Below are 12,676 nucleotides of genomic sequence, written 5' to 3'. Positions count from 1 at the left end.
TGGGGGGTTGGCGCCATAGGAACCTTGAAGGGAAGCTGTGGTGACAAGCTAGGGTGTCTGTGGGGGGAGGGCTAGATGAGCCTTCCTGAGGCGAGGGCCCGCCACTAGACAGCCAGTTAGCGGGTAAACCCGGTAGAACGCTTGCCTGGCCTTCTCCATCTTGGATCCAAAGCCTGCACTGTGGGAGGAGGAGAGAGGAGGCTTGCTGGGAAGTCTGGGCCTCGTCAGGTATGAGCTGGGTAGGCTAGGGCAGCGAGGCATTCCAAAGGAGAGTCTGTTATGGAGTAGAACAGGTTTACCCAGCTCTCCCTCCCTAGCAACTTGTTGTGTGACCTTATTGCTTCATCTTTATGGATTTTTTACCCTAGAATTTTTGCACCTGATGAAATGTTCATCATAATTTGAATCTGATTTTTTCCCCCTGAAATGTAGAAAAATCTTCAGTCCTTACAGTGCCCAAAGATCCATCCTCCATCAGCATTTATAGGATTTCATCTATAGAATTTATAGAACACATGCCCACCTGGGCAGAAAGAAGAGCCAGCTGGGTGTGTGATCTTTGGCTTTGGTTTTGCCCCAGAAGATGTCTTGGGTGGTTTCCACGTGGGCAGGAGGTCAATTTTTGGAATGGTGGTATAGATTAAACCAAGAGACCAGTTCCAAGGAAATGGGGATGTTGTCTCAGACGACTTTGTCAGCAGAAGTAATTTCTGGTTTGCTTTCCTCTCCTGGTCAATTTTTAGAGCAATCCTGATGAGGTGTGTAGCGTCCTCATGTTTTGCCGGTCCCTTCAGAGACATCTGGCTACTCTGAGTCAGCATCAGCAGGAACTGGAATCCAACTCGATCTCGGAAGCGGGCATGTCTGATATGGTGGCTCCCTTCATGGCCAATGTCCCCCTCCTCCTTTACCCTCAGGGCAAGACCCAGAAGTCCTCTCAGCCAAAGGTAAGAAGGCCAGGCCATTCATGGTGATGCTTGCTGGGGAGGGGGGCTAAGTGAGGATGATGGGCACTCCATTGCATTGTCCGGCTTCCTGAAGAAGGCTCCTGCGTTCTGGCCTGTCTTCAAGTGGGATGAAGGCTTGTGTCCTGGGAGTTGAACATCCAGAGAACCGGTTTCTTTCCACCAGCTCAGATGAAAGGGATAGGGCCTCTCAACCATTACAAGTCGCCACCTTCTCAGCATCAGTCTCAGAGATGTGCCTGTGGCACGGAGAGGTTATGACTCAGCCAGGATGTATCCGGTCTTTCTGGCTGGCTCTGTCTACCATGACACACTGCCTCTTGTGAAACTTCTCATGGTTTTTAGCCTTTAGAGATTTTTCGATTCTGAATGCCCAACAGTTTGAGAATTAAGTTGCTTTTCATCATGGTGAAAGTATGGTTGGACAGAAGTATGGGATGGGTGAAGAAAACTAGGTGACAGCATCCTATTTCTCTCGGATGTCCATGCTGTTTTGATTGTTGATGGGGGTGGGAGACAGGGATGATGAGGACACTGAATTGTGTCCTTTCTTTCTTCAGGCTGGAGAGGATGTGTGCCAAGACTGTGTTCGGTTAGTGACAGATGTTCAGAATGCTGTGAAGACCAACTCCAGCTTCGTCGAGTCCTTAGTGGACCATCTCAAGGAAGAGTGTGATCGCCTTGGGCCTGGCATATCTGACATGGTATTCTCTTTAGCTTTTCCCAAAAGGAAGGTTTTCTAATCCAGAGTTTTTCCAAGGACCTGGAAATTCTAGTGCTTTGGTTACAATCTAAAGTTCTGTCTAAACTCAGGAATTTGTGTTGGTGGCCTTCCTGCCTTTTTTTTGAGGCTTTTAATGATGCAATTTCAAATGATCCAAGGGAAATAAACAGGGTAAGCTAGGTTGCATAGATAGCAAACCTTGGGGCAGGTTCGGGTAAGTTTATCTTGTCTAAGTCCTCTGGTTTAACAGCCAAGAGAGAGAATTTGGGTAGGCCCAAATCACACATAGAGGAGAGGATCATGCTAGAGAAGGCTGGAATGGGAGTTTGGGGCCAAGGGCCCTGAAATATTTGAAATTTGAAGACTTATTTAAAAATTAGGGACAAAAGAGGCATATAACAGATTTAACAAATTCCTACTTACGTGCACAGTGTTAGGTACAGAGATAAAACCATCTCTATCCTTAAGGAATTTTGATTCCTAGAAGGAATAAATACGTCTATAAAGTGATAATACAAAATAATCTGAGGAAGAGGGGAAAAGCGGGGCGGGGGCAGAAGGTGGGTAGAGGAGGAGAATCAGAATAGTCTTCCTGGCTGATCCTTGAAGGAAGATGAAGATTCTGAGAAATGGAATTGAGGAATGACTCTCGGTATGGCAGCTGGTCTGTGCAAAGGCATTGAGGCAGTAGATGGAGTGTTGAGTTCAGGGAATGTTCTTGATCCTTCTGGAATGCAGTATATGTGAGATGAGGCTGGAAAGGTAGGTTGGGACTGGATTGTGGAGGCCTTTAAATGCCAGCTCCTGGAGCCAAGAGGAAGCCACTGACGGCTTTTATTTGAATAAAAGGACAGCGAAGAGATGATGGATGGCCATTGGAGAGAATGGGTAGCAGGGCTCGATGAAGGTTTTTGTTCATAGAAGTGCTTGCTGGTAGATAGTTGTAGACAGTGGATAGGGAAAGTGTGAAGACTACCAAGCCAAAAAGATGGAAGAGGAGATGGGCCCGGGAGTATGAGCAGAGCCGTTGGGGTTGGCAAGGAGCTTAACTCCCTGTTCCTCACAAGATGGGCAAAGATGGAAGGGGTTTTGAGTGTGGTGTAGGTGGGAGGCCAGTGCGGCGGCCCTCAGGGCATGGAGAGGCTCTCTGTTGAGGAGCTGGAGTAGCTGGAGGGGTCTGAGGATGGGAGGTGGTGTAGGAGAGGTGCTGGAAGGACACAGGGTGGAAAACCAGTGAATGGCTGGCGGGGCAGCATTGTGCTCCTTGAATGGTGTTCATAAATACTGGAGGAGGAGAGCAGGTACAGAGAGAGAGAGAGGGAGAGAGAGAGAGAGAGAGTGTGTGTGTGGGGGGGGGGGGGGGGGGGGGGGAGGGGTCATTCCATGGTTGAACACTGGCAGTCCCGGACAAGAGAAGGGCAAAGCATCTGCCAAACTGATGTTTCCAGTAGCCATCCTTAGAATGAGCTCCCGTGTTTCTACTAAGGCCCAGCGGGATGGGAGCTCTTTAGGGCAGTCAGTTTTTATGTTATCTTTGTATGCCCAGAGGCCAGCTCCATTTTGGGAAGCTTAGATAGAGGAGCTGGCAAATGCTGGATTTGATACCTTGTTAGATTGGTAGTTATTCATCTTTAAATCAGACTTGACTTTTCTCTCTCCTCACCCACAGTGCAAGAACTATATCAGCCAGTATTCTGATATTGCTGTCCAAATGATGATGCACATGGTAAGTGGAGGGAAGAGCTTTCTGGTGTTGTCTTTTGACAAAGGTTTCCTCTTCAGCCAAAAGCCAAAAAATTCTTCAGACCTCTCAGTCTCAGACTTTCCCCTGCCACCTGTCGGGACTTAAATTTACTGGATTTTGGCAAAATTAACCATCTCTTAACTTACTAATTTGCTCCCCCCTTAGATTTTTCAGAATCTCTCTCCTTTACAAAGGAGGGGACATAGCTTCCCTGGTGGATTTGGCTCCTCTCCTGGGGTCTGTAAGTGCCCGTTAGCCTGACTGCCAGATTGCCATTCCCTGAGGGTCAGCCCCGAGATGCACCCCTCCATCTGCTTCAGAATCCCTGGATCCTTGAACTTGAGCCTCGCGCTGAAATGGAGGTGGGATGGGGCGGGGTGGAGCGGCCGTCATCCTGCTGTTCTGGGCTGGTTCACCAGGGTAACTGACATCAGGAACAGTGCTGCTTAAACCCAGATACGGCATGCTCACCTTGATTGTTCTGCCAAGGCTGTGGGAGGGAAAGGTTTCACCCTGGACTCCCAAAGGAACTTTGTATGGTGCTCAGTGCCAAGAGGGTGAAGGATGGACAGTGTCCTGTCCCTCATATGAGATGGGTTGTTCTAGTGGTAAGGATGGGTTTGTCTTGAGCCATCCATCCATCCATCCATCTGTCCATCCATCCACATTCCTTTTCCACATCCCCCCTTGTGATCAAAGACCCACTTTTCAGAGAATTAGGTAGGGGGTTAGGTCGGTGCCTATTAGAGATGGTTTTTTAAAGAACTTTGCAGAGACTGAATTAACACTTCTAGTATCATCCTGTAACTGGATGAACTCTACCTCACAGAGAGGAATGAATTTTTCTGATTAGTAGTCTCCTTACCAATATCAACTTAATTTGGTTGGGTACTTCTCTCTCCTTTTCCTTAATGGGCCTCAGTTGGCATTCCTCTACCTTGCATTCTGTGGTTCAGAATTCTCAATGAGGAGATTTAGGGGTGTAGGATTTCTATCCATTATGGAGTTGGAGATTTTAGTCCTCACCACATACGGTATTGAAGGGAGAGTGGGGGGGGGGACTCAAATCATATGTCCTCAGTACGGTGTTGGGCATGTTGAGGTATTTACTATGTGGTATCCAGAGAATGTGCTCAGTCTGCCCGGGAGCCGCAGCCATCTTTCGAGAGCCCCTTGGGCCGAGTGGCTGCTGGGCAGGTAGAACCAAGGTAGGTCACCCCCAACCCCTTCCTCTACCCCCCAGGACAGACTGGCTGCTCGGCTTTTTTGTGACGCCTCTGTTTACGTGTGGTTCTCAGCTTGATTTTGTTTTGTTTAACATTTTTTCTTACCTCTTATGTCCTTTCCTTTCTCTGATTTTCCACTCCGACCTCCTGTTTTTATTCTCAACCACAGGATCAGGTATGTGACGGGAAACTTGTTAGCAGTAGTGCTGGCTGGTGGTCGCTTCTCTTTGTCAAATTCCCTTTCCCCGCTTTGTCTCAAGGGCTGTCCTTTCTTACCTCTTGCTTATCCAGTCAGAAACCTGGGGAGAAAGGAGAAGGGCAGGGTCCAGTGTGGGTGCCCACTGACTGCAGTGACGTGGGGGTGATGAGAACTCACCTAGATTTTGCTGCCACTTCCAGATGTGGGTGCCTCATCTTTCAGTGTGAGGTGCTGGACAGTGACCGGAATGAGCAGCAGGTCACCAATTCCTCAAAGATGGAGACCTTAGGTCTTTAAGCTGAGCACTGCATGCCTTCAGACCTGCTTTTCATAACCCTGGAAATGCTGCTGCTGCATGGTGATTTAAAACCACATAGCAGGTCTCTTGGATCCAGGGAATTGGGACTCCAGGTTCTGGCTTCTGCCTTCTTTGGGTGCCTGGGGAATCATCATGCCTAGGCTGGGCCTGTATTGATTCTAGATGCCAGTTGTTCTTGTAACTGGGCCGATCACCCTCCTTTTGAAGAAATGGTTTCCAGGTGTGATGTTTCACTTTCTTATCTAAGAGTAGACTTTTACTGGCTAATGCCACCTAACCAGAGAATACTCTTCGTCTGAAAGAAGCACTGGGGGGACCTTTAACCTTTTATACCTCTAGGGATATGGTCACAGGAAGCATCTGTAGAAGTGGCTATATGTAGATGAGGGGCTCTTAACCCTCTCCCCTCATCTGGATGGGAAAGAATTACATCTTCATTTTCACTAACTTCTAATTGAAATTGATCATTTCCTTAAATTATGAATTTAAAACAAGGACAGCAACATTCTCAGAAGGGATCTGTAGGGAATCATCAGACAGCCCAAGGGTCCAAGACACAGAGAAGTTTAAGAACCCCCGAGTTGGGTTGCCAAGGGCATTTGAAGGCTAGGGAAAGACTCTTTTATGAAAATGACCCTGGAAGTTTGAGTTTGGGCTTCCCTTGGGCTCTGAACCATGGCTCAGGTCTTCCTGCTTTCAGTAGTTTTTTCACTAATTAGATACTCTGTCTTCTCATGTCACTTTTCAGATTCCTGTCTGGCTAAATAGACTTAAGGACAGATTTTAGTATCCTTATGGGGGAGGTATGATCATCCTTGAATATTTAGGAATCTGGCTACAAACCAAAGGCCTCCTCCCTGTTTTCAGTCTCCTTTTATGTCCAATAAAGCAAGGGGAGGGAAGGCGAGGCCTGTGGTATTTGTCCTTCTGAGAAATGTTCTAAGTGAAGTTCTGAGAGGATTGCTGGCTCTGTTGGGAACATCCACCTCTTGCACTAACATATTGACAGCTCGGTCTGGTTCTCTAGGTTTGCTGCTTAAATGGTACAAAGGAAGAGAACTCCTGAACAGATCTGGGGGACACTGGTTTTAATTTGTAGACTTGGGTAATTGTCAGCTTGGTGGCAAAGAGTTTTGGCATTTCCCTCTCATGCATTTTTAAAAATGGCAACACCTTCAAACAGCTTTCTGCTCTTTCAGATAAATTCCATTTTTTAAAAAAACTAGGCCCTGGGTCCATAAGGCCCTGGCCCATTTCACCAGCTAGATAGATTTCTGGACACTTAACTGGGCCATTGGGAGCTGTTGGAAAGCAAAGCTTCTCTTGTTATTAATTACTCACTTAGAGGAGTAACTGGTCCCTTGTCCCCATCCTCCTGAGGACAGAGATGACCTTTGGATGTGGCCCTCTGGTTGAGTCTGGTCCATTGGGTTAAGCAGTGACATCATTGGTCCTTCAGTAAAACAGGGACAAGAAGAAGCCCAGAATAGGACCCGTCTCCTCCACCGGTGTGTTGCCAGAGCAGCCCTTTGTCTCACCTCTTTGCCACCCCCAGTGCTTCCACCTTGGGTTGGTCCCCATTTGTGGGAGGCCTCCGGGTGGTGGTGTGTGTATGCTGGCCTTCTCTGGAGCTGACGCCCTCCTGTGCTTCTCTAAAGCAACCCAAGGAGATCTGTGGCTATGCTGGGTTCTGTGCAGGGAAGGAGATGCCTCTGCAGGCCCTGGTCCCGGCTCACGTGGCCGCCACCAACGTGATGATCACCCCTGCGCTGGAGCTGGTGGAGCCAGTCAAGGTAGGCTTGGGCCCGTCGGCCGCCAAGTCTTTCTGGGGCAGAGGGGACAGCGCAGACACCCAGAGGGCATGGGGGTAGTTGCGTCACGTCGTTCAAGCCAGCCAGCTAAGTAACTGAGCACATGAACCTTCGGGGGTTGGCTCCTTGGCGGTGAGTGTCCCGGCACAGGAACTGCACGCGTGTGGGGTGGTGTGTGCTCAGAGAACAGAGCTGGCCCCCTTGGCTGGGAACTTGCCTTCCCAAGGCTTGGGCTTCACGGTCTCAGTGCCTTTTTTTAGCTTCTGGCTCATTTTGCTGAAGGCCTTGTCATCCAAGTGAGGACTGGCTCCCTCTGGAGCTGAACAAGACGGTGAAAATTCCCTGAATCACACTCTGGGAAGTCGTAGGGTCATGGATGTAGCGCTGGAAAGGGCCTCAGAGGCCATCTGGTCTTTACAGATGAGGAAACTGAGGCCCGGTGAGGTTAAGTGACTTGCCAAAGGTCACACATATAGTGAGCACCAGAGGTGGGATTTGAACCCAGATCCTCTGACTCCATGAGTCAGTGCTCTTTGCACTGCCTCCACACAGAAGCACTATCAAGCTCTGATTGGTTTATTAGTTCTACTTTCTCCATGTTGCCTGATGGAGAGAAGCAGTGAGTAGAGTTTGTCCACATCCTACAGATGAGAACCCTGAGGTCCATGAAGCTTGGGTCATATGGTTAATAAGGTGTGTGTATTGGCACCAGCACCCAGGCCTTTGGGTCCCACACTAGGGCTCTCCTCCCTCTGAACCCCACAGCTTCCCTGTGAATTCAGAATCAGGAGACCTAGAGTCTGAATTCAGCATTTACCTATGGTGGGATCCTGAGTCCCCAGCTCCCTGTGCCTCTGTTTCCCCATGCCTGTGACAGGTACTCTAGGCACAGCCCTGACTCTGGAGCAGTGTGTGCTAGGTGCTGGAGAAGTGGGGCTATCTGGAGAAAGGTTCGCACCATCCCACTGACCTGGAGGGTCCCCATGTGTTCTTTATTTTTTTTGTTACTATTTAGGATAGGGCTTTTAATTTACAATCACTTCCTTATGATTTTGAGTTTAAAGTTTTTCTCCCCCTTCCTCCCCACCACCCTTCCCAAGATGGTGCACAATCTGATATAGCCTATACATATACATTCCTATGAAACATATTTTTACATTAGTGATGTTGTAAGTAAAAATTAGAACCAATAGGAGGAACCACCACAAAGAAGAAACAAAACTCAACAGAAGAGGAAAAAAAAATAGCAATTCAACTTCCATAGTTCTTTCTTTGGATGTGGATAGCATTTTGCATCATGAGACCCTTGGAGATGTCTCAGATCCTTGTGTTACTGAGAAGGGTTAAGTTTATCAATATTAGTCACTGCACAACGTGGCTATTACTGTATACAATGTTCTCCTGGTTCTGCTCACTTCACTCAGCATCAGACCATACAAGTCTTTCCAGGTTTTTCTGAAGTCAGCCTGTTCATCATTTCTTATAGCACAATAGTATTCCATTACATTCATATACAACAACTTGCTCAGCCATTCCCCAATTGATGGGCATCCTCTCAATTTCCAATTCTTTGCCACCACAAAAAGAGCTGCTGTGAATATTTTTGTACATGTGGGTCCTTTTCCCATTTGTATGATCTCTTTGGGATACAGCCCTAGAAGTGCTATTGCTGGGTCAAAGGGTATGCACATTTTTATAGCCCTTTGGGCATAGTTCCAAATTGCTCTCCAGAATGGTAGGATCATTTCACAACTCCACCAGCAATGCATTAGTGTTCCAATTTTCCCACATCTTCTCCAGCATTTATCGTTTTCCTGTTTTGTCATGTTGGCCAATCTGATAGGTACGTGTGTTCTCTCAACAGAAGAACTTGGTTCAGATGAAGGCTGGTCCTACTTGTGAGCTGTGCCAATATGTTATCAAAGAGATCATCAAATTGCTGGAGGGCAACAAGACGAAGGTGTGTGGGCTCAGTGGTCATCCCCTTCCCAGGATGTACCAACGTTTCTTGAGTCCCTCCAAGGGGCCGGGCACTGTGGGTCTGGGCCCCTTCTCTGTCCCCTTCAAGCCGGGTTGCTTCGGCGTGAGCATGAGATGGGCAAGCTGGGTTTGTCCTCTGCGGAGATTTTGGTATCAGTTTAATTGATAGGCCTTTGAAGACAGTGAGTGTCCTGCCTCCTGAGACCTAGGGGACCAGGAATGTTCCTGTCCTCTCTTTCCTTCTTTCTCCCTCCCCCCTATCTCTGCTCCCAGCAAAATCAGAACAGAAAACCCCAGCACCCAAAGTCCCACCGCCCACAGCACCAGAGCCTGACTCAGTCTAATGCCAGTCCTCACGTTCTAGGAGGATATGATTCATGCCGTCGAGAAAGTGTGCTCCGTGATCCCCAAGTCCATGGCCGAGGAGTGCCGAGACCTGATAGAGTCCTACGGCCCGGCCATTGTGGATCTGCTCCTGGATGAGACGAGCCCTCACTTGATTTGCAGCTTGCTTAAACTTTGCCAAAACAAAAAGTCAGGTAAGGAGGGAAGACCCTGGGGGACCATCAGCTCAGGGCTCAGGATGTCGTACGTGGCTGGTTATTGCACGCATCATGTTGCCTTTCATGTCCCTTCCTGTTCTGCAGCTAACATAGCCAGGCTTCAAAGTGGTGTCTTCTGTGACATGTGCAAAAAGATCGATGGGTATTTGGACCAGAACCTGGATAAGAACAGCACCAAGGCCATGATTCTCTCTGCCTTTGAGAAGGCTTGTAGCATGTTGCCAGGCGTTTACAAGGATGAGGTAATGCCAGGCATTAAGACTCCTGGAGTTAGAAAGGCCTGGACTCTCTGTGGGGCCCCAGAGTGCTGGCACTGATCATCTTCCTCCTGTCCTCATTAGAAAGAGGGTTTTGCTTTTCATCCTGAAGCCAGTGGTCTGAGGACTCATTCCTAAAGCTGGGCTAGCTGACAGGCCCAAGACAGGCCTCTGAATTGAGCAGGGAGAGCCCATGACTCTCCTGGGAGGGAGGTGTTGGGCTTGGGGAGGGCTGAGGTGGAGGGGTGTCTCAGAAGTGGCTGGGGCATGTTGGGGAGCTGGGCTGCTCTGTGGTTGGAGTACGCTGGCTCCTGGAGACTGCTGTGTGGCTCCAGCCCTCTTGGGTTGTCTGAGTGCTGTCCTTTGTTCTGCTGAACAGTGTGACGCGTTTGTGAAGGAGTATGAGCCGGTCCTGATCGCAGCCCTGCACGATGAGATGAACCCTGATTCTCTGTGTCTGGTAAGCATGGCAGTGTGGGTCTGTTCTTGGAGCCCACGGGCACCTCCTGGGAGCTGACAGTGTCGTAGGCTCTGAGACCCTTCTGGGAGGTGGGATCATCCCTGTGGTCTGTGGGCCCATCTCTGGGGTCTGGCCAGCATCCCTTCCCACCTCATGGAACCCAAGAGAGCCTGGCGCTTTGGTCTAAGGACCACCTCACTTTCCCTGGAACTCAGTCACTCCCTCACAAGTGGGAGGAAGGTGCAGAGGGAGGGCACCTGGGCCCATCTCATTCTGCTTTTTCACTTTCTTTTCTCCCCATATAGAAAGTTGGAGCTTGCCCCAAAGCTCCTGCTAAGCCTCTGTTGGGAAGGGAGCAGTGTGTCTGGGGCCCAAGCTACTGGTGTAAGAACATGGAGACAGCTGCTCAGTGCAATGTAAGTTCCTCCCACCGCCCATGCCAAGTCTACCTGCCACTTGGTATGTGCCCCATGCAGAGGGGAGAAGACTTTCTTTTGCCAAGAAGTTTCTTTTTGCTTTTTGGTGAGGCAGTCAGAGTTAAGTGACTTGCCCAGGGTCACACAGCTAGTAAGTGTCAAGTGTCTGAGGCCGGATTTGCACTCAGGTCTTCCTGCCTCCAAGGCTGGAGCTCTATCCACTGCGCCACAGCTGCCTCTTGCCAAGAAGTTTCTTGTGCTTCTTGTTCCTCTCAGTCCCTTTAGGGGCCCACCCTCTGTAAGTCAGCCTGCATTTATTAAGCACTTACTGTTGGCAGCGTCACCCATACCCTGAAGGCGACTGGTGGGGCTGGGAGCTGTCTTCTGTGTTACAGCTCCTGGTGTTGAGTCTTAGCTCTCAGTTTGGAAGGGGGGAGATAGTTTGGGATGACTGGCCTTGGAAGAACCTGATTTTTCTCTCTTTTCTCTCCTAGGCTGTTGAGCACTGCAAGCGCCACGTGTGGAATTAGAGAGCCCTTCTGTCTTGGAGACGTTGCAACTTCTTTCCTGTTTGTGTGTCTGGGGGAAGGGAACATACAGATCTGATTTTTTTTTTTCCCCTGTTTTTGAATGAGCCCACGTCCTCTTCTTCCTCCATCCCATCACTCTTGTGTTCCATTTGTCCCTCATTGCCATGGGTCTAAAAGGCACCATATTTGGCCACATTGCCATGCTCCCCACCCCCCTGCCCCTGCTAGATGAATGACGTGCCATGAATGCATCGTGGACCTGAGTATGGATGGGATGGTGGGAGCCTGTGGATGGAGATGGCAGCTTGGCCCGACCGCATCCTCAGACAACCACTGGTGGTCTCATCTGGTTTGCAACATCTGATTGGTTAGTTGTGTTTAGAACTGTCCTGGCCTGAGGCTGTCAGAGCCCCTCACCCTATTCCAGGATGGTCCTCTTGGCCTGTTGGCTGCCTTATTAGTGGCAGGAGAAAGGCGTGCAGGAATTCAGAGCCTTCTTGTTTTTTTTTGAACTAGTTTTCCCACAGTGTGGAAGAGCCCCAGTCTCCTCATTGGAAGAAGCTGCTTTTGACTGAGGAGGAGAGAGGTGAGGCTTTGATTTGCCCTAGCCAGATGGAGGCGGTCCAGCCTCAGTTTAGTTTCTTTGAAGACTCTTATCCTTAGGGTGTAGCTTGCTTCTGTTCTCTATTTCTTTGTGATACTTTTCTTGAACCTTCGCTTTTTGAAGTAGATTTGGGGAAGTTGGATAGGGCTGTAACGGGCTGTGTAAGGGTGGGCTGCTCTTTGGGGTGTGTCTGGGGGGTGGGGGGAGACATTTGGGACTTGTTTCTTCTGAGACCCCAAAGGGTGCAGTGACCATAGTGGTGCTTGCTTAGTACAAGGCCAAGGAGGCCAGAGATGAGCAGTTCTGAGGGGTCTTTGTGTCGGTGCTGTGTCTTAGCGTTGCGAGCACGCACATGCCGCTTGGGGTCCCTGCTAGAGTCCTTTCTTAGAGGTTATTTCTTAATTATTATATTTTTAAATTAACATGGGTGACAAAGTCCTGCTTTTCTTGCTTCCTAGTAGAAATGTGGCTGACCCACCTGAGTGCCAGTTTCTTCCTTGTTACCAAATGTAGGCTGGGCCTCAGTTTCTCCTCTTGTGACAGCAGCTTTTTCTCTACCTTATGTGTTCAGGGAGTCTAGATGTGTTGCTGTTGTTAAATGGACTAAATGTTGATGATTTTTGTTTTGTTCTGGTTTTGCCTTAAAGCTTTCTGTAATGAACAATAAAAGTTACAGTAAATTGAAGTCATAGTGCTCATTTGGTCATTACAGAGTTAGTCCCCAGAGTAAGGAATGACAAGTGGAAGAGAGAGAGAGAGAGAGAGAGAAAGAGAGAGAGAGAGAGAGAGAGAGAGAGAGAGTGTGTGTGTGTGTGTGTGTGAGAGAGAGAGAGTGTGTGTGTGTGTGTGTGTGTGTGTGTGTGTGTGTGTGTGTGTGT

General features: G+C 48.9%; 1 protein-coding gene across 2 annotated transcripts in view; it reads left to right on the top strand.

Moving 5' to 3' along the window:
- PSAP (prosaposin) overlaps positions 1-12,483 on the top strand; it is a 37,778-nt gene extending 25,295 nt beyond the window's left edge. The window contains exons 5-15 of one of the 2 annotated variants that reach the window (XM_027858471.1): positions 744-947; positions 1,526-1,669; positions 3,359-3,415; positions 4,829-4,834; positions 6,836-6,970; positions 8,853-8,948; positions 9,333-9,507; positions 9,616-9,773; positions 10,168-10,248; positions 10,554-10,664; positions 11,159-12,483. In XM_027858471.1, the coding sequence (XP_027714272.1) occupies positions 744-947; positions 1,526-1,669; positions 3,359-3,415; positions 4,829-4,834; positions 6,836-6,970; positions 8,853-8,948; positions 9,333-9,507; positions 9,616-9,773; positions 10,168-10,248; positions 10,554-10,664; positions 11,159-11,194 (1,203 nt within the window). In that variant the 3' untranslated portion in view covers positions 11,195-12,483. The remainder of the gene's footprint in view (positions 1-743; positions 948-1,525; positions 1,670-3,358; positions 3,416-4,828; positions 4,835-6,835; positions 6,971-8,852; positions 8,949-9,332; positions 9,508-9,615; positions 9,774-10,167; positions 10,249-10,553; positions 10,665-11,158) is intronic. The other variant, XM_027858478.1, reaches the window with a different exon arrangement.
- Positions 12,484-12,676: the final 193 nt, after the last annotated feature.

The sequence above is a fragment of the Vombatus ursinus genome, unplaced genomic scaffold (assembly GCF_900497805.2).
Source record: "Vombatus ursinus unplaced genomic scaffold, bare-nosed wombat genome assembly UNPS02000749.1, whole genome shotgun sequence".
In the NCBI taxonomy this organism is placed as follows: Eukaryota; Metazoa; Chordata; class Mammalia; order Diprotodontia; family Vombatidae; genus Vombatus; species Vombatus ursinus.
The sequence above is the reverse complement of the archived record's forward strand: the minus strand, read 5'-3'. Positions and strand labels throughout refer to the sequence as shown.